The 19,265-nt window shown below is 42.7% G+C and overlaps 1 protein-coding gene across 1 annotated transcript in view; it reads right to left on the bottom strand.

The window, feature by feature from the left end:
- The window catches only part of LOC137434504 (fibrillin-2), a 360,988-nt gene that overhangs the window by 333,379 nt on the left and 8,344 nt on the right, over positions 1–19,265 (bottom strand). The window contains exon 2 of the mRNA XM_068127594.2: positions 4,276–4,358. Coding sequence (XP_067983695.2) covers positions 4,276–4,358 — 83 coding nt within the window. The remainder of the gene's footprint in view (positions 1–4,275; positions 4,359–19,265) is intronic.

Consider the following 19,265-nt stretch of genomic DNA (forward strand, 5'->3'; position numbering starts at 1 on the left):
GTGCTATTGCTCGGCAGTATGGCATCACTCAAGGTCAGGTGTCAAAGATCCTGAAACGAAATGCTCAGAGGGGTGTCCCAACTCCAATACCGAGGCCAGGACGTCCACGCAGAACCACAAGGAGAGATGATCGCCAGCTGCACCGGTTAGTCTGCAATGGCCATACCACGTCAGCTAATCGGCTTAGGGCTGAGTGGCAGCAACTGACAAATGTGCCTGTATCCAGGAGGCTAGTCAACCAACGACTGGTTCAAGCAGGCTATCGTGCCAGGCGTCCCCTGAGAAAGCCACGCCTGACCAGACAACACAGCCAGCGCCGATTGCAGTGGGCCGGAGAGCACCGTCAATGGCAGCCAGGACACTGGAATCACGTGACCTTCAGTGACGAGTCTAGATTTCTGGTCTATCGTCAAGTTGGCCGCGTCCGAGTGCGCAGACAAGTGCATGAAGCCCACAACAAAGATTGTATAGTGCCAAGAGTCCAAGCGGGAGGTGGTGGGGTTTCATGCAGGGGGCAAAACTGACCTGGTTGTTCTGAATGGAAACCTGAACCAGTTCAAGTACGGGGTCATTCTGAAACAAACATTGCTTCCATTTGCTCGTGCAGCCTTTCGAGGAAACTTTGTCTTCCAAGATGACAATGCACGGCCTCAGCATGCTCGCATGATCCAACACTTTCTTGCTGACCATGGTGTAGAGCATATGGAGTGGCCTGCCATGTCCCCGGATATGAATCCGATAGAGAACTTGTGGGCAGAATTAACGTGTCAAATCGACAACTTGGACCAGCAGCCTACCTCTGTGCGTGAATTGCAGCAGGCTATTGTCACTGCATGGCAAGCGATTCCTGTCCAAACCTTGGCAAATCTCGTGAACAGCATGCCTCGACGTGCACGTGCTCTCCTGAATGCTCGTGGGGGTTACACGAAGTACTGAACTGTAATTTTACTGTCCGTAATCCCAGTCGTAATTTAGCTTTTGTTTTTGTTGAAATTTTTTTTGGCTAATGTGCAAAATAAAGAGATACTTCTGGAAAACGTACAGAAGTTTGACACAGTACTGTCCATGAATTGAGTTCGATATCAGTTTACATCACTTTCAAGGATCAATTTATTTGCTTCGAAATGTCAAATGTGGTTTTTGTTTCTTTTAAAGGTCACATTAACAAAATCTAGAATTTCAACATAATTCCAATGAACTTTTGGTTCTAAGTCATCTTGAAAAGTAAGTTCACCCCCACAAAAAAATATTCCATATTAAATGCCAAGTCTGTAGAACGGCATTCAATAGAGCGCATACCACCGCCAGGTGAACAGTTTACGTTTTGAAACCTAGAGTAGACCAGAAAATAACAATACAGAATAACATTTAATCAAAATCATCCGTCCACAACTTTTTGAGATATCTTGCTATCTATCGTTTTTGGCCCTATCCCCCAATAGTGAAGAATCACTTAAAAATTCTCCTAACCGGATCCGGTTCTTCACGAAAATCGAATCATTTCGTCCTCGCCACATACGCTATATCTCTGCCAAGTTTCGTCCAAATCCGTCCACAACTTTTTGAGATATTTTGTTCACAAACGGACAGACAGAGAAACAGACAGACAGACAGACAGGGGTGAAAACATCACCTCCATCCACGTTTGGTGGCGCAGGTAATAAGCAAAAGTAAAACAACCATTGATAGAAATGGCTTGTACAGAAAGTTTAGTATGAAAATAAATGTTTCGCACATACCGCGTTGGAACACCATCGTGTGTGTTAATACACATACAGCATAGGAACACCATAATGTGTGTTAATACACATTCCGCGTAGGAACACCATAGTGTGTGTTAATATAAGTACCGCGTAGGATCACCATAATATGTGTTAATACACATACCGCGGAGGAACACCATTGTGTGTGTTAATATAAGTACCGCGTAGGATCACCATAATGTGTGTTAATACACATACAGCGTAGGAACACCATAATGTGTGTTAATACACATACAGCGTAGGAACACCATAATGTGTGTTAATACACATACAGCGTAGGAACACCATAGTGTGTGTTAATATAAGTACCACGTAGGAACACCATAATGTGTGTTAATACACATACTGCGTAGGAACACCATATTGTGTGTTAATACACATACCGCGGAGGAACACCATTGTGTTTGTTAATATAAGTACCGCGTAGGAAAACCATAATGTGTGTTAATACACATACAGCGTAGGAACACCAAAATGTGTGTTAATACACATACAGCGTAGGAACACCATAATGTCTGTTAATAAACATACAGCATAGGAACACCATAGTGTGTGTTAATACACATACTGCATAGGAACACCATATTGTGTGTTAAGATAAGTACCACGTAGGAACACCATAGTGTGTGTTAATATAAGTACCGCGTAGGAAAACCATATTGTGTGTTAATACACATACTGCGTAGGAACACCATATTGTGTGTTAATACAAGTCCCGCTTAGGAACACCATATTGTGTTAATACACATACTGCGTAGGAACACCATAATGTGTATTAATACACATACCACCTAGGAACACCATGTTGTGTGTTAATACACATACCACCTAGGAACACCATGTTGTGTGTTAATACACATACCACGTAGTAACACCATATAGTGTGTTAATACATATACCACATAAGAACACCATATAGTGTGTTAATGGACATATCGTGTAGTAACACCATATCGTGTGTTAATGGACATATCACATAGTAACACCATATTGTGTGTTAATGGACATATCGTGTAGTAACACCATATTGTGTGTTAATGGACATATCGTGTAGTAACACCATATTGTGTGTTAATGGACATATCACATAGTAACACCATATTGTGTGTTAATGGCCATATCGCATAGTAACACCATATTGTGTGTTAATGGACATATCGCATAGTAACACCATATTGTGTGTTAATGGACATATTGCATAGTAACACCATATAGTGTGTTAATGGACATATTGCGTAGTAACACCATATTGTGTGTTAATGGACATATCACATTGTAACACCATATTGTGTGTTAATGGACATATCGCGTAGTAACACCATATTGTGTGTTAATGGACATATCGTGTAGTAACACCCTATTGTGTGTTAATGGACATATCGCATAGTAACACCATATTGTGTGTTAATGGACATATCGCATAGTAACACCATATTGTGTGTTAATGGACATATCGCATAGTAATACCATATTGTGTGTTAATGGACATATCGCATAGTAACACCATATTGTATGTTAATGGACATATCACATAGTAACACCATATTGTGTGTTAATGGACATATCGGGTAGTAACACCATATAGTGTGTTAATGGAAATATCGCGTAGTAACACCATATAGTGTGTTAATGGACATATCGCGTAGTAACACCACATTGTGTGTTATTGAACATATCGCGTAGTAACACCATATTGTGTGTTAATGGACATATCATGCAGTAACACCATATTGTGTGTTAATGGACATATCGCATCGTAACACCATATTGTGTGTTAATGGACATATCACGTAGTAACACCATATTGTGTGTTAATGGACATATCACATAGTAACACCATATTGTGTGTTAATGGACATATCACATAGTAACACCATATTGTGTGTTAATGGACATATCGCATAGTAGCACCATATAGTGTGTTTATGGACATATCGCGTAGTAACACCATATTGTATGTTAATGGACATATCACGTAGTAACACCATATAGTGTGTTAATGGGCATGTCACGTAGTAACACCATATAGTGTGTTAATACATATACCGTGTAGGAACACCATATTGTGTGTTAATGGACATGTTGCATGGTAACACCATAAAGTGTGTTCGTACATATACTGCGTAGTAACACCATATAGTGTGTTAATGGACATATCGCATAGTAACACCATATAGTGTGTTAATACACATACCACGTAGTAACACCATATCGTGTGTTAATGGACATGTCACGTAGTAACACCATATAGTGTGTTAATGGACATATCGTGTAGTAACACCATATAGTGTGTTAATGGACATATCGCGTAGTAACACCATTGGAACACACACACACAAATCCTGGGAATGGGAATGTTTATGCACTAACGTGTCTTATGCTAATGATATCATGTATCCTGCCAACTCCATGATGTCTTGTGCAAACACCACGGGAATTCGTTGAGACATTTCTAAAAGGGAAAATGAGCAGAAGTCAACATGTGGAATGTTTCCGATGGCAAGTTACTCACGAACGATGCATTGGTTTCCTCCAGGGAGGGTTTTCCAGCCCGGGCAGCAATACGAGTTTATTCTGGATCCGCAGACGTTGGGCCTGGGAAGTACAATCATAATAATCATGATAATAATTCATAATATAATACAAAAAAGACACAATTGCATGGCTGCTAATGCTATACGTCAAATAGGATTTGTTGGGTTTTGTTTCATCGCTTCATTTGGATGAAATTCCATCTTTCCAAGACAAAAATGAGAATAAGCGGGTTTAAAATTTACCATCAAACAGGTAATGTCCCAAAAATGGTTGAATGAAAACAAGACTAATTGTTGTGCGTGGTGGGGGCCGCTCATCCTGATGTTCTCCAATAATACAATCCAAGTAATTTTTGATGAAGATCTTAGGGCTAACCTGCTATGGCAAATCCATGGTGCCAAAGGTAAGTTGCGTGAGTGTGACCTGATGGGCAGAGGTGGCGCACTTACCTATCGGACCTGACTACAAACTGTCGGATTGCTGTTTCGCAGGTGTGCTACATCCTGACCCGTTCTGTTGTCTACCTTCTCCATGAGCCTCGACTCTGTGTAAATGAAAGCTGTGTGACGTGTCTGGGATAGCCATACCAGACGGACATTTAAAGCTCCACCATCCGGTAGCATAAGCAGGTGGACTACCTGTGCCAAAACCTTTCCCCTGCCAACTCCTCAAAAGGTGGGAATAATTGGGGCCATTAAATAAGTAGGAGCAGGAGGAGTAGGATTTTAAGGTGTGTGTGCCAACTCCATCTGTGAGAGGCAATAAAGGGGCACAAGAGGGGTAGGAGTTCTAACACATATCTAGTTTGGTGGGAGTTTCTTAGCAGCTTTGGCCTTTTCAAAAGAACCATTTCAATGTCCATGGCAAGTTTCCTTCGGGGCTTTAAGGGTCACGCGTAAACGGTGGACTGGCAGAAGGAGACCTAACCAGGTGGGGCAATGACACTACCCCTCCCTGGAGATATTGAATGAGCCAGCTGGATTTTTACCTTTCTTACCAACAATCCAATAATGACATGGCAATTTTTCTGAGACTACCACTGTATGTACAGAGCAAGATGGCCATTTTGATAGGTAAGCATCTATGATTGAGCTGTTTTGATTGCGTTTTCTCATAGACTGTGCCACGTAGCTCCTCAAAGGTGATAGCAGGGGAGCTTTTCAATACAGAAGATAGGGTGCTGCCCATTCCCCAAAATAAACAGAAAATTTGACCAGAGACCATTGCCACCACATTGCTAGGAGACATTAGCTGTCGCAAAACAGTCCCTCCTGCTTTTATCATCAATATCTTATCGGTTCAGTATAATGTTTATCAACATTAGATTTGATTGCTTGTGTGACCTGTGGCTAGTTTCCATGTTGTCACTTTTCGTAGAAGGCGTTCGACTGTAGAGCTTCTGGGAAATGGCCGAACAAAGCAAGTCCCAGAGGCAATGTCTAAACAAGACTCCCTATCATTGGCCGATTGAAGCAGAAGTTTCTCATTTTTAGTTTATTTTCTTGTTTTTGTTTGTATGCAAGATCGAGGCTCGTGCAAGAGATAACATTGATCGCAAAAAGACAAACTGACACATAAAACACATGACAAAGGGAGCGAGAGACAATATGGGGAGAGAGAGGGAAGCACACAAGAACAACAGCAGGGAGCAGGGACATCGGGAGATCTGTGGGAGGGAGAAGGCTTGGGGGGAGAAGGCATGGGAAGGGGGTGAGAGAGGTATAAAACACGGACACTGCTAGGACTTCCAGGAAAGAAGTCGGAATTTCAAAAAAGTGGATCTGGGGTGAATTAACGGGGGTAGAAAAGATCAAGGTTTTGCTGCCACCAACAGACTAGGTTTGGGTATAGGTCCTGGTATAAAGTCTGCTGTTGGTTTAACGGTTAAGGTGGCTGGCTTAAGATCTTAGGGTCTTAAGTTTGAGCCCCTGTCACGCCATTGAAATTACACCAGGTGGGTTGACTCCTCAGCCTGGTATCCTTCTGAGGTCGCCAAAATGAGTACCAACTTACTGGGAGTAATAAGCCATTCAAATACCCTGTGTCGGAGTGGCGACCCGTCCATGATTGCACTCCTTAGGCAATGAAACTGCCTCGGCAGCTCCGATGTGCCTCATGGGGTAAAATCAATGGTTGGTCATGTGTCCTGGTATGAGGCGATAACGGGTTAGCGTGTACCTGTACCTACTACACTCTGCAGCGACAAACAGTGTAACGAGATTATAGGAGCTTCCGGGAAAACTTTAGCCATCATGACCAGTCAAGTCTTCATCAGCTGAAGTTTACTTGTTACTTGCAAAACCGAAGATTTTTCAATTATATTGGTCGCTTGCGTTTGTTAGTCTATTTGTCTGTTTGTTTGTCTCTTTGTCTGTTTGTATGTTTGTTTGTCTCTTTGTCTGTTTGTTTGTCTCTTTGTCTGTTTGTTTGTCTCTTTGTCTGTTTGTATGTTTGTTTGTCTGTTTGTATGTTTGTTTGTCTGTTTGTATTCTGTTTGTATGTTTGTTTGTCTGTTTGTATGTTTGTTTGTCTGTTTGTATTCTGTTTGTATGTTTGTTTGTCTGTTTGTATGTTTGTTTGTCTGTTTGTATATTTGTTTGTCTGTTTGTTTGTCTGTTTGTATTCTGTTTGTTTGTTTGTTTGTCTGTTTGTCTGTTTGTTTGTCTGTTTGTATGTTTGTTTGTCTGTTTGTATATTTGTTTGTCTGTTTGTTTGTCTGTTTGTATTCTGTTTGTTTGTTTGTTTGTCTGTTTGTCTGTTTGTTTGTCTGTTTGTATGTTTGTTTGTATGTTTGTTTGTCTGTTTTTATTCTGTTTGTATGTTTGTTTGTTTGTTTGTATGTTTGTTTGTCTGTTTGTATTCTGTTTGTATGTTTGTTTGTCTGTTTGTATGTTTGTTTGTCTGTTTGTCTGTTTGTATTCTGTTTGTATGTTTGTTTGTTTGTATGTTTGTTTGTCTGTTTGTCTGTTTGTATTCTGTTTGTATGTTTGTCTGTTTGTTTGTCTGTTTGTATGTTTGTAGGTTTGTTTGTCTGTTTGTTTGTCTGTTTGTATGTTTGTTTGTCTGTTTATATGTTTGTTTGTCTGTTTGTATGTTTGTTTGTCACTGGCCTACATGTCACAATTCTAAACCGATCATCACGAAACTTCACCAAGTTGTCGAGGTCGTCACAATTGAGAAGCCTATTAATTTTGAGGTCAAAGGTTATCTGGAGGTCAACTTTCTAAAATCGCCATTTTTAATCCGATTCACTTGAAAATTGAACAGCATTCGTATATTGAGTCACCAAATAGGGAAACCAACTATTTTTGAGGTCAAAGGTAAACTCAAGGTCAAACTTCCAAAATTATCAATTTTCAACTGAAAAACCGTCAATTTTCATCCGATTGACTTGAAAATAGAACATCATTTGCATATCGATTCACTAAACAGGGAAACCAACTATTTTTGAGGTCAAAAGGTTAAAGTTCAACTCAAGATCAAACGTCCAAAATCATCAATTTTCATCTGACAAATCGTGAATTTTCATCCAATTGACTTGCAAATTGAACAGCATGTGCATATTTCCTCACTAAATTGGGAAACAAACTGTTTTTGAGGTCAAAAGGTCAAAGGTCAACTCAAGGTCAAACTTCAAAAATCATCAATTTTCATCTGACAAATCGTCAATTTTCATCCAATTCACTTGCAAATTGAACAGCATGTGCATATTTCCTCACTAAATTGGGAAACCAACTGTTTTGAGGTAAAAAGTTCAAAGGTCAACTCAAGGTCAAACTTCAAAAATCATCAATTTTCATCTGACAAATCGTCAATTTTCATCCAATTCACTTGCAAATTGAACAGCATGTGCATATTTCCTCACTAAATTGGGAAACCAACTGTTTTGAGGTCAAAAGTTCAAAGGTCAACTCAAGGTCAAACTTCCAAAATCATCAATTTTCATCTGATAAATCGTCAATTTTCATCCAATTGACTTGTTAATTGAACAGAATTTGCATATTGCTTCACTGAATTGGGAAACCAACTATTTTTGAGGTCAAAAGGTCAAAGGTCAACAGGGTCAAACTTCCAAAATCATCAATTTTCAACTGAAAAACATCAATTTTCATCCGATTGACTTGAGAGTAGAACAGCATTTGCATATCGAGTCACTAAATAGGGAAACCAACTATATTTGAGGTCAAAAGGTCAACTCAAGGTCAAACTTCCAAAATTATCAATTTTCATCTGAAAAACCGTCAATTTTCATCCAATTGACTTGTTGATAGAACAGCATTTGCATATCAAGTCACTAAATAGGGAAACAAACTATATTTGAGGTTAAAAGGTCAAAGGTCAACTCAGTCAAACTTCCAAAATTATGAATTTTCAACTGAAAAACATCAATTTTCATCTGATTGACTTGAGATTAGAACAGCATTTGCATATCGAGTCACTAAATAGGGAAACCAACTATATTTGAGGTCAAAAGGTGAAAGGTCAACTCAAGGTCAAACTTATAAAATCATCAATTTTCATCCAAAAATCGTCACTTTTCATCCTATTGACCCGAGCTTTGATCACGATCGTCGATTTTGATCTTGATGAAATGGACAATTTGCTGGATCAATTGCAACCTTTTTTTTACGGGGGATGGAAGGGGGGTGGATTTTGCAAGTATCGTGCTCTGCATGACGTCTTCTTGTTTACTTATTTATTTGTCTGCGTACATCAAGGCTTGTGAATGAGCGAAAGAATCAAACAGTTGTGGGCACGACATGCGGAGGGATTGAGGAAGGGGTGAGGACATATGCAGACAGAAGGTGAGGTCTTTGATGTTTGGTCGTCGGACCTGAACATGCAAAGTATCGATTTGGCATCTCCGCTTAGATGGTCGAAATTTGCAAAGCCAAGACAAATATCCAACTGGATGACCAACTTCGGCATCTCAACAATGTCTACACAAAACAGTGAGTCCATGACGGTGTACTTTTTCAAGCTTTTGCTTGCTGCTGTGGCATCTGCACCTGAACACCTTTGCACACTCAAGTTCCTGAACCTCGATGGAACACATGAGCTGGCCGAGGGCTGGTACTTGCCGGGACGGGCCTTTATAGCACCAGGTTAATCAGTGAATAAGAAGGCAAGCAATTGGCCCCTCTCGACTCTCAAACAATGTCACCTGTGATGCCACAGTCCTGAAAGCACTTTACAAGGAGGTATTTATTGGCAGAGTGTCTTACTGAAATGCTAACGATCTTGCATACGTAGAGCTGGTTTAATATCACGCACACAGAAAGACTTGCTTCAAGATGCAAGACTTGCTTCCTGGTCCAGCTCCAGAATGGTAATTTTTAATTGGATTAGAATCTCTCGGAGCTTGGAGGACCAACGAGCTCAGCCACATGCACCAAATGAGAACATTCAAACGGCTTCCACTTAATAACCGAGCAAACAAGAATCAACACCTTGAGATGGCTGTACAGGTGGTTAAGCAAAGGTGTCCGTGATGGGTGACATCATGCATCTCTAATGTGCCACGACGCATCTGCATGCATCTTTCTTTGTATCGGGCCAGTGCAGGGAGGCTCCAGAGGTATGAATTTGGAAGGTTTTCGCTGGCAGATCGACTTGGAAGGAAATGCCTTGAATGGAATGTCGTGCTTGAGATTATTACAAATTTCATTGTGCTGGCTCCTGGAGGGTTTTGTGAGAAATGAGTAAAGGACAAAACGCAAAGGCCGATGGGAAAAGGCTGGGCACTAGACCAGCACGACCATGTAAGGGGCTGCTGCTAGCTTTCCCATATCATCTTCCATCTCAGAATAGCAAACCTCCACGCAAATTGATAAAGGCATGTGTTGTAGTGAAATGATGACGGTGTGGCAGTCTTGACAAAATACTATAAAATGGCGATCTCGGTGCTTTTGCGGCCCAGCAGGGCATTCCCTTGCAGGCTGCTCACCGAAACTTGCTGTCCTATCTGCAACGTGGATGTCAGAGATCCCGCGGTATCTTTCACAAGATTAAACCTTTTGGCCAATACCATAAATTCCACATTCCTTCCTCCTGGTCTGCGGCATGACTCCATCTTGGTTCCCACAGTATCCTTGCCAGTGACGCTGATGTGGCGGGTGACGCTGAGAGCGCTTTCTGTAGTTGGAACCTCCTGGGCTGGAAACTGCTCTTCACAGCAAATTTCAGTGCCCCCCATTTGAGAGGTGAGCAGCCAAGGATTGGGGGAGGGGTAAATGGTGAGGGAGGGGTTTTCCACACAGACTATACATCACCCTTCAATTTGATATGACGACATCCAATGTTTGTGTGTCAGGTTTGCATCTCCTCCCAAACCACAGGTCACACAAAGTTGAAAATGGTACCATATTAATCACCAAGGACGCGGGCAGCGCAGCGTCAAGAAAAATTGAATTTGGACAAAACAAAAAACATTTTCATTTGTTCACATCGAGTAATGTCCAGACAAAGCAAGCTTGGCGACAAGTCGCGAGACGCTGCTGATTGGCGGTGCAAGGCTACGTGCACTGTGATTGGCTTCTGGCAAGTGCCTTCAAATACACCCTTACTGTACCTCGTTCATTCCAAATTCTTCGAACTAGCGGGCACACCTGGCCTTTGGGCCGGAGTACGCTTCTTGGGCCATATTCGGTGGGCAATGTCTTGCGGCAAAGTCTTAAAAATGCACTTTATAATTTTTGTCATTTTGAAATAATTTTCTTGATGCCCCCCTCCCCCCCCCCTTCCCACGCCTCCTGCCCCCAAGCCCTCTCCCTCCCACACTTCTCCCTGCTCTCAAATGTTGTGGTTGTGTGCTTCCCCTTCTCTCCCCATCTTGTCTTCCGCTCCCTCTTTTTCTATATTTTGTTTGTCTGGTTGATTTGTTTGTGAAATAAATGTTAGCTCTTCCACGAGCCTCGATTCAGTATACAAAAAAAAAAAAAAAAAAAAAAAAATATATCATACTCCATATCATAAGATGAAGGAAGATTTTTTTTGTAATACCGGCTACAACCAAAGGTGGCGATATTTCCGCCACACGTCAATTTTGCAGTTTTGCCAATATCCATGTTTGCAAGATTTTTTTAAAATTGAGCTTCAAAATGCAACAAAGAGTGGGCCTGTGGGCCATGGGCTTGATAGTTATTTAGAGGTAACACAATATTTGACACTGGTAAGTATAGAGACTTGAAAATGAGTTGTTTGATGGTAAAAGCTAGATTATACGAGTAGTACAAAATGGGACACTGGGTCCAAAATGTTTATCTGGGTTTTACTTTGAAACAACCGAATAACTAAAACTGTTCACACGTTGTTTACTACAATTTACAACAAACGATACTTTCTCAATTAGAAAAAAGTGCCAACAAGAACGGCACTCGAGACAGCGCATATCTCCGCAAGGCTCAACAATTTGCTTTGCATCCCAATGACAGGTCGGATCTGGATTTGGATCAGAACCAAAATCTAATCGGCTTGGTCTTGTCACCAAACAAACTCATCCACCTCGTTTAGTCATAAGCCTCAGCCTCGATTCAGTATACAAAAAAATAATAATAATAATCCCTCAATGGTGAAGAATCATTTAAAAATTAAATAATTCTCGTATCCGAATCCATATTCAGATCTCCACCAAAATCGAATCGATTCGCCCTTGTCACACACACAACCTGTCCGACAAGTTTCATCCAAATCCTTCCATAACTTTTTGAGATATCCTGCAATGTATCGTTTTGGCCATATCTCCCAATGGTGAAGAATCATATAAAAAATTCTAGTAGCCGGATCCGAATCCGGATCTTCAAGATCGAATCTTTTCGTCCTTGTAACATACGCTACATCTCTGCCAAATTTCGTCCGAATCCGTCCACAACTTTTTGAGCTATCTTGTTCACAGACAGGCAGACAAACAAACTAATGAAAAATCACTCACAGAGCGACACTTGGTAAAAGAGAATAAAGTAGAATGTCACTCAGTAGAGCATCCTTTTGACCTCACAAATAATGAATTGGTGGTTGAATTATGTGACCTGATGTGCAAATCTTCTTCAAATTAAGTTAATCGGATGAAAATTGTCAATTTTAGAAATTTGGCCTATGTTGACCTTTTGGCCTATGTTGATCTCCAAAAGAGTTGGTGGTTGAATTCAGTTCGCTGCTTTTTTTTTTTGTTTGTTTTTGTATACAAGATCGAGGCTCGTGTAAGACCTAACATTATTCACAAAAAAAAACTGACACATAAAACATATGACAAGCGTTACGCCGAGGTCCCCCGTCGGGGAAGTGACGTGAGTTGACAAAGTGGAACACGCAGAAAACATGCTACGATATGATATTTCGCTCACAAGGGTCAGACAAACATGGAGGCGGCCATCTTGGATTTTGACGTGGCGACCCAATTTTCAATAGCGTTCTTCCATATGGCGAGATACACCCACACAGCAGATTAGAAGTTGGTACTTCGCTTATTTTTCAAGATATTCATCTCACAAGGTTCAGACATACATGGCGGTGGCCATCTTGGATTTTGACGTGGCGACTCAATTTTCAATAGCGTTCTTCCTTATGCCTAGATACACCCAAACACCAGATTAGAAGTTGGTACTTTGCATATTTTTCAAGATATGCAGCTTACAAGGTTCAGACATACATGGCGGTGGCCATCTTGGATTTTGTCGTGGCGACCCAATTTTCAATAGCGTTCTTCCTTATGCCTAGATACACCCACACACCAGATTAGAAGTTGGTACTTCGCTTATTTTTCAAGATATGCAGGTTACAAGATTCAGACATACATGGCATCAGACATACATGGCGGCGGCCATCTTGGCTTTTGATGTGGCGACCCGATTTTAAACAGCGTTCTTCCTTGTGCCAAGATACACCGACACACCAGATTAGAAGTTGGTACTTCGCTTATTTTTCAAGATATTCATCTCACAAGGTTTAGACATACATGGCGGTGGCCATCTTGGATTTTGACGTGGCGACCCAATAGATACACCCACACACCAGATTATACATTGGTACTTCGCTTATTTTTCGAGCTATTTCGCTCACAAGTTTCAGACATATATATGGTGGCGGCCATCTTGTATTTTGACGTGGCGACCCAATTTTCAATAGCGTTCGTCCTTATGCCGAGATCCACCCACACACCAAATTAGAAGTTGGTACTTCGCTTATTTTTCAAGATATTCATCTCACAAGGTTCAGACATACATGGCGGCGGCCATCTTGGATTTTGACGTGGGTTGCACCCACACACCAAATTCGAATGCGGTCCTTCGCTTAGCACGCACGCCCGCACGCACGCATGCACGCCGCACGCACGCACGGCCGCACGCACGGATGGACGGACGGACGGACACACGGACGGAGGGGAAAGCCATAGTCCCCCTTTCGCTCCGCTGAGCGACGGGGGACAATAAAGGGAGCGGGAGACAACATGGGGGGGGGGGGGGAGAGGGAAGTACACAAGTACAACAGTAGAGAACAGGGACATCGGGAGATCTGTGGGAGGTATAGGGCTTGGGGGGAGGAGGCATAGGAAGGGGGGGGGGGGGGGAGAGAGGTATAAAACACATGCACACAGCTAGGACTTCGAGGAAAGAAATCGGTATTTCAAAAAAGTGGATCTGGGGTGAATTAACGGGGGTAGAAACGATCAAGGTTTTGGATGGGGGAAGACAAGAGATGGTGGAGAACAGCCGTTTTAAAGACCTGGAGGGAGGAGTGGGATTGAAGAGAGTGAGGGAGTTTGTTCCAGAGGCGGGAGAAAAGAGGAATGAAGGAGTGAAGGTGAGCAGAGAGTCTTGGTTTTGGCAATTTACCCATAAGATGGTTGCAGGCAGATCTTGTGTGACCTGTAGCAATATTTGATACTAGCCGAAACCCGTGGAACATCCACGGAAGGGAGGATGTGGTGTATGGATAGAGTGTACCATTATGGATGGTATAGGGGATTTCCTTGTCCGAGTAAGAGTTAGGAAGAAAGATGAGAATGAAGAGTGCATATATGAACAACGTATTTATTGCAATCTACTTAAATGACAACGCTACGATATACTTTTGAAAATATCACGTACCGTCTCGAAGTCAATGCCATCCTTTTATCTCTTCGTATACAACTCACTGATTTCTACCTTATCATGAACAGGGTAAAGCCTACTTTGATAATCATGAACGGTGGCAGATGCAGGAGTTGGTGAAACGAAAGGGGGGGGGGGGGCTGATCATGACCTACCCTACGCCACATGGCCTACGCCATTTGTTGAGATCATGGCCACAACGGAAACACAACAACTGGATAGGTAGGGCCTAGGCCTACGCATACTTTTCGTCACTCGGCGAAGTACACTTTGTTTTAAGCTTTCAGAAGCTGAAGCCTTGTTATTTATTGCTTTATATGATACTGATGGGCTGCTGATCGGTTTCACTTCGTTGTAATCACAGTATATGGAAGAAATTATGGTAAACCCACCTGATGAGGTTAGCGTACACTGCGATTGACGACACCGGCACAAATGCATGCTCTGGATTGTCCACTCAGTGGATGGCTTGCTTTCGCCTTTGCCTGCCCAATCAGCGGACGGCTTGCTTCGCCTTCGCCCAGCAAACGCCAATACGATGGCGTCGTAAGATGGCGTCGTATCGGCAGTTAATCGGATGCTTTTGGGCCCCAACGTCGGCTAATTCAGATTTTTCGAGTATGTCTGTACGTGATAAACAAAGAGCGTGGTTCGTAGATCGTAAATACATTAGTGCCGTGGGCATCGGGTCACTGGGTGCGGCGTAAAAGGGATAACAAAGTCGAGTCCTTACGCTATTATTATATAGACTAGCCGAAACCCGTGGAACATCCACGGAAGGGAGGATGTGGTGTATGGATAGAGTGTACCATTATGGATGGCATGGGGGATTTGCTTGTCCGAGTAAGAGTTAGGAAGAAAGATGAGAATGAAGAGTGCGTATATGAACAACGATCGCCGACACCGGCACAAATGCATGCTCTGGATTGTCCACTCAGTGGACGGCTTGCTTTCGCCTTCGCCTGTCCAATCAGCGGACGGCTTGCTTCGCCTTCGCCCAGCAGACGCCAATACGATGGCGTCATAAGATGGCGTCGTATCGGCAGTTAATCGGATGCTTTTGGGCCCCAACGTCGGCTAATTCAGATTTTTCAAGTATGTCTGTACGTGATAAACAAAGAGCGTGGTTCGTAGATCGTAAATACATTAGTGCCGTGGGCATCGGGTCACTGGGTGCGGCGTAAAAGGGATAGCAAAGTCGAGTCCTTACGCTATTATTATATAGACTAGCCGAAACCCGTGGAACATCCACGGAAGGGAGGATGTGGTGTATGGATAGAGTGTACCATTATGGATGGCATGGGGGATTTGCTTGTCCGAGTAAGAGTTAGGAAGAAAGATGAGAATGAAGAGTGCGTATATGAACAACGATCGCCGACACCAGCACAAATGCATGCTCTGGATTGTCCACTCAGTGGACGGCTTGCTTTCGCCTTCGCCTGTCCAATCAGCGGACAGCTTGATTCGCCTTCGCCCAGCAGACGCCAATACGATGGCGTCGTAAGATGGCGTCGTATCGGCAGTTAATCGGATGCTTTTGGGCCCCAACGTCGGCTAATTCAGATTTTTCAAGTATGGTAGTACGTGATAAACAAAGAGCGCGGTTCGTAGATCGTAAATCCATTAGTGCCATGGGCATCGGGTCACTGGGTGCGGCGTAAAAGGGATAACAAAGTCGAGTCCTTACGCTATTATTATATAGATGAAAATCCCATTCAAATTTCAAGTCAATCGGCTGAAAATTGAGGATTGTAGATATTTGAAAAAGGTGGTTGACATTTTGGCCTATGTTGACCTTTTGCCTTTTGACCTCAAAAATATATAGGATTTTGTCAGACCACAAACTCTACCATTTGCTCAAGTTTCGTGAAGATCGGTTTAAAATTGTGACCTGTAGGCAAGTATAAGTGAGCGGACAGATAAGCAAACCCACAAACACACAAACCGGAGTGATCAACATACTTGTCAAAAAAAAAAAAATTGGCAAATAACAAACAGGCAGACAGGTGTGAAAACATAACCTCCATCCACCTTTGGTGGTGCAGGTAAAAAGACATACAGCGGATGCACAATACTTTACAGATCAATGGACGACAGTTATCATTTTAAAAATTGATGATTTTGTGAGGTTATTGTCACCTTATTCATATGAAGGTGACCCAAGCAGAACCAGGTTTTGTAAAAAAACAAATAAAATAAAGTAAAAGGTGCTTTGTGGTGAAATTGCCATGGGTTGAAAGGATGGGGTATCAAAAAATGGTCTGCATCATAGGTGCATGACCGGCAGCACAGGTAAAAAGTAAGCAATCCCCAAAAAGTCAGTAATGTTAGTTTTGTAACTTCATTGTTGTAACAGATTACATAACGGATCACCCAAAGCCAATGTAACAAGTAATCTGTCAGTAATTGCTTTATAAAAGTAACCCCCCAACACCACCACCACACCAACCACTACAAGCGGGAACATGGCCATCTCACCGGCTGCCAGGTATGCACACTCACCTCTGAGATGTTTAGTCTGGGTTAGAATCTCGACTGAACTATAAACTCTCATTCTGGTGTTTCACAGCCAGGACGTTTCATCAACTCGTGTTACGTCTCTCAGATGGACGTTGAAAGGGGGTCTGCCAGTGTTAGTTGGTGGACGTTAAACGTCCCACGATGCCGGTCAGGAAGAGTAGGCGAGCTATCGGCAGCATCCTGAAAAAATTACAAAAATTCCTGCTCAAATCTACAAGGGGCACTGCATCAGCAGCACCACCAGCAAATAATGATACCCACAGCCATGTGCTGCATAGTAAAGAAGAAGAAGAAGAGGAGGAGGAGCGAAGAAGATGCCCGTCTCAGAAGGGAGATTAAAGTATATTCATAAGTTTGAATGCAGAGTGTGTTTAAAATACCACACCTTGAAAGTGAGTGTTACCCTGATCTCATAATGTTTTTTTTTTTTTGCTTTTTTTTGTATACAAGATCGAGGCTCGTGGAAGAGCTAACTTTAATCACACAAAAATAGTGGGGCAACTTAGCATAACAATTGTGCATTTTGTGAGGAAAGCACCAAATTTGGCACACTAGTAGACTTTCATATTATGAAAAGATCTGGATATTGGGCCATCTCAGATTCAGAGATTTGATTTTTGCAAGATTTCGATTCGATTGGGATCGAAGAGAACACCTTCTTCGTCTTCTGTACAGTGAAGTTGCCAACCCTGAATTCTCTGGCTACATCTGGGTGCTTCATTGGGAGTGCAACCGTGTCCCTCAGGTGAACGGGGACCCACCTGGCATAGTGTGTGTGGTCTAAGGCATGGAACCATGGGACCAGTTCCGTCAGGGCATCAAGGTACGTCGTGAATGAAGCCTGCCGCAGAGAACGCACGCAGACCAGTACCAACATCTCTAGTTCCAGCACAGTTGCCCAGTACTGAAAGTTGGGAATGTCTTCTCCTCTCTGGTGACACCGGTCTTCGAACTCAGGCAGGTCTTCTGCATCATCAGCATATGTCATGCAGTGGCGTTCATACGCACGGTGTTGCAGGATGTGCAGTGCCGCTGCAGTGATTTGATGAGCTCTTCTTGTGCGGGTGACGTGGGCAGCTCGCAGGAAGGAGTCGGCCGTCCCTGGCGTTGCAATCTCACCTTGCAAATCTGCAAAATCTGCAAATCTTGCAAAAATCAAATCTCTGAATCTGAGATGGCCCAATATCCAGATCTCTTCATAATATGATAGTCTACTAGTGTGCCAAATTTGGTGCTTTCCTCACAAAATGCACAATTGTTATGCTATATTTAGCTTAGCTGCCGGACTAAAAATCAAACAGACACATAAAACATATAATGAGGGGAGCGGTAGACAAGATGGGGAGAGAGGGGGAAGCACACAACACAACATTTGAGAGCAGGGACATCGGGAGATCTGTGGGAGGGAGAGGGCTTGGGGGGAGGAGGTGTGGGAAGGGGGGGGGGGGAGAAGTAGAAAACACATGGACACTGCAAGGACTTCCAGGAAAGAAGTTGGTATTTCAAAAGTTCTGGAGGAAAGATTTCTGGAGGAAAGTTGATTTCTGAAAATGTTAAAACTTATTTTTAAAAGCAGGAACATCAAGCACAGCCAGAACGTCCGGAAAAGGCAAAAACAAAAGACCAAAATATAAGGGGATTCCTGGCCTGGGGTTTCACAAACTTTCCTACAGAAATCTGTATCAACCTTCCACGGTCTGGGAAATCATTCCAGAGGCCATTACACACTCATTGAAGCTTTATGGAAAGATTTATAATGGTCAAGGCTTGATATTCTCCTTCTCCTTCCCTTTCAACTTGTCGAGGCCGATGAGAGTGGTGATGGTGGTTAAATGTACCGCAAACCGACCTGATTCAAAGAACATCCCAGCATTCCCCAATGCGATCCTGGTGGAAATGTAACAATATTTCATGATTCTCATGACGATAATGGAACATGAAAGGGTTACGTAACGGTTTTTCAAATATTCGATGGACCTGAGAAAGTCGAGTTCAAATCTGAGACCACAAGGAATGTTTCCCACAACTCGTTAACCGCTCTTGCTGGAGCCTTATGGGACGAAAAAAGAAAGTTCACGCAACTTAAACTGCGACCTTCATGTGAGGCCTACTAATCGTGGCAGGCATCATCATTACGTTCACCATGGCTATCAGAGGCTGCACCAGAAGAGAGAGAAAAGGAACGCGCGCCTTTGCACTCCCGGTTGAAGAGAAGCAGAAAAGCACAGGCTCTATCAAAACATCTCATTTGTAACGCTCAAGCTTCACGACCGAAGGATGCCGGGTTATAGAACAAAGGCAAAGCAGCACGATGACAGCTTCTCAAAACCCCTGAACTTGGGCTAAGCCAACAGAACGG

Source organism: Myxine glutinosa, chromosome 10 (genome assembly GCF_964187855.1).
Source record: "Myxine glutinosa chromosome 10, kmMyxGlut1.1, whole genome shotgun sequence".
Classification (NCBI taxonomy): domain Eukaryota; kingdom Metazoa; phylum Chordata; class Myxini; order Myxiniformes; family Myxinidae; genus Myxine; species Myxine glutinosa.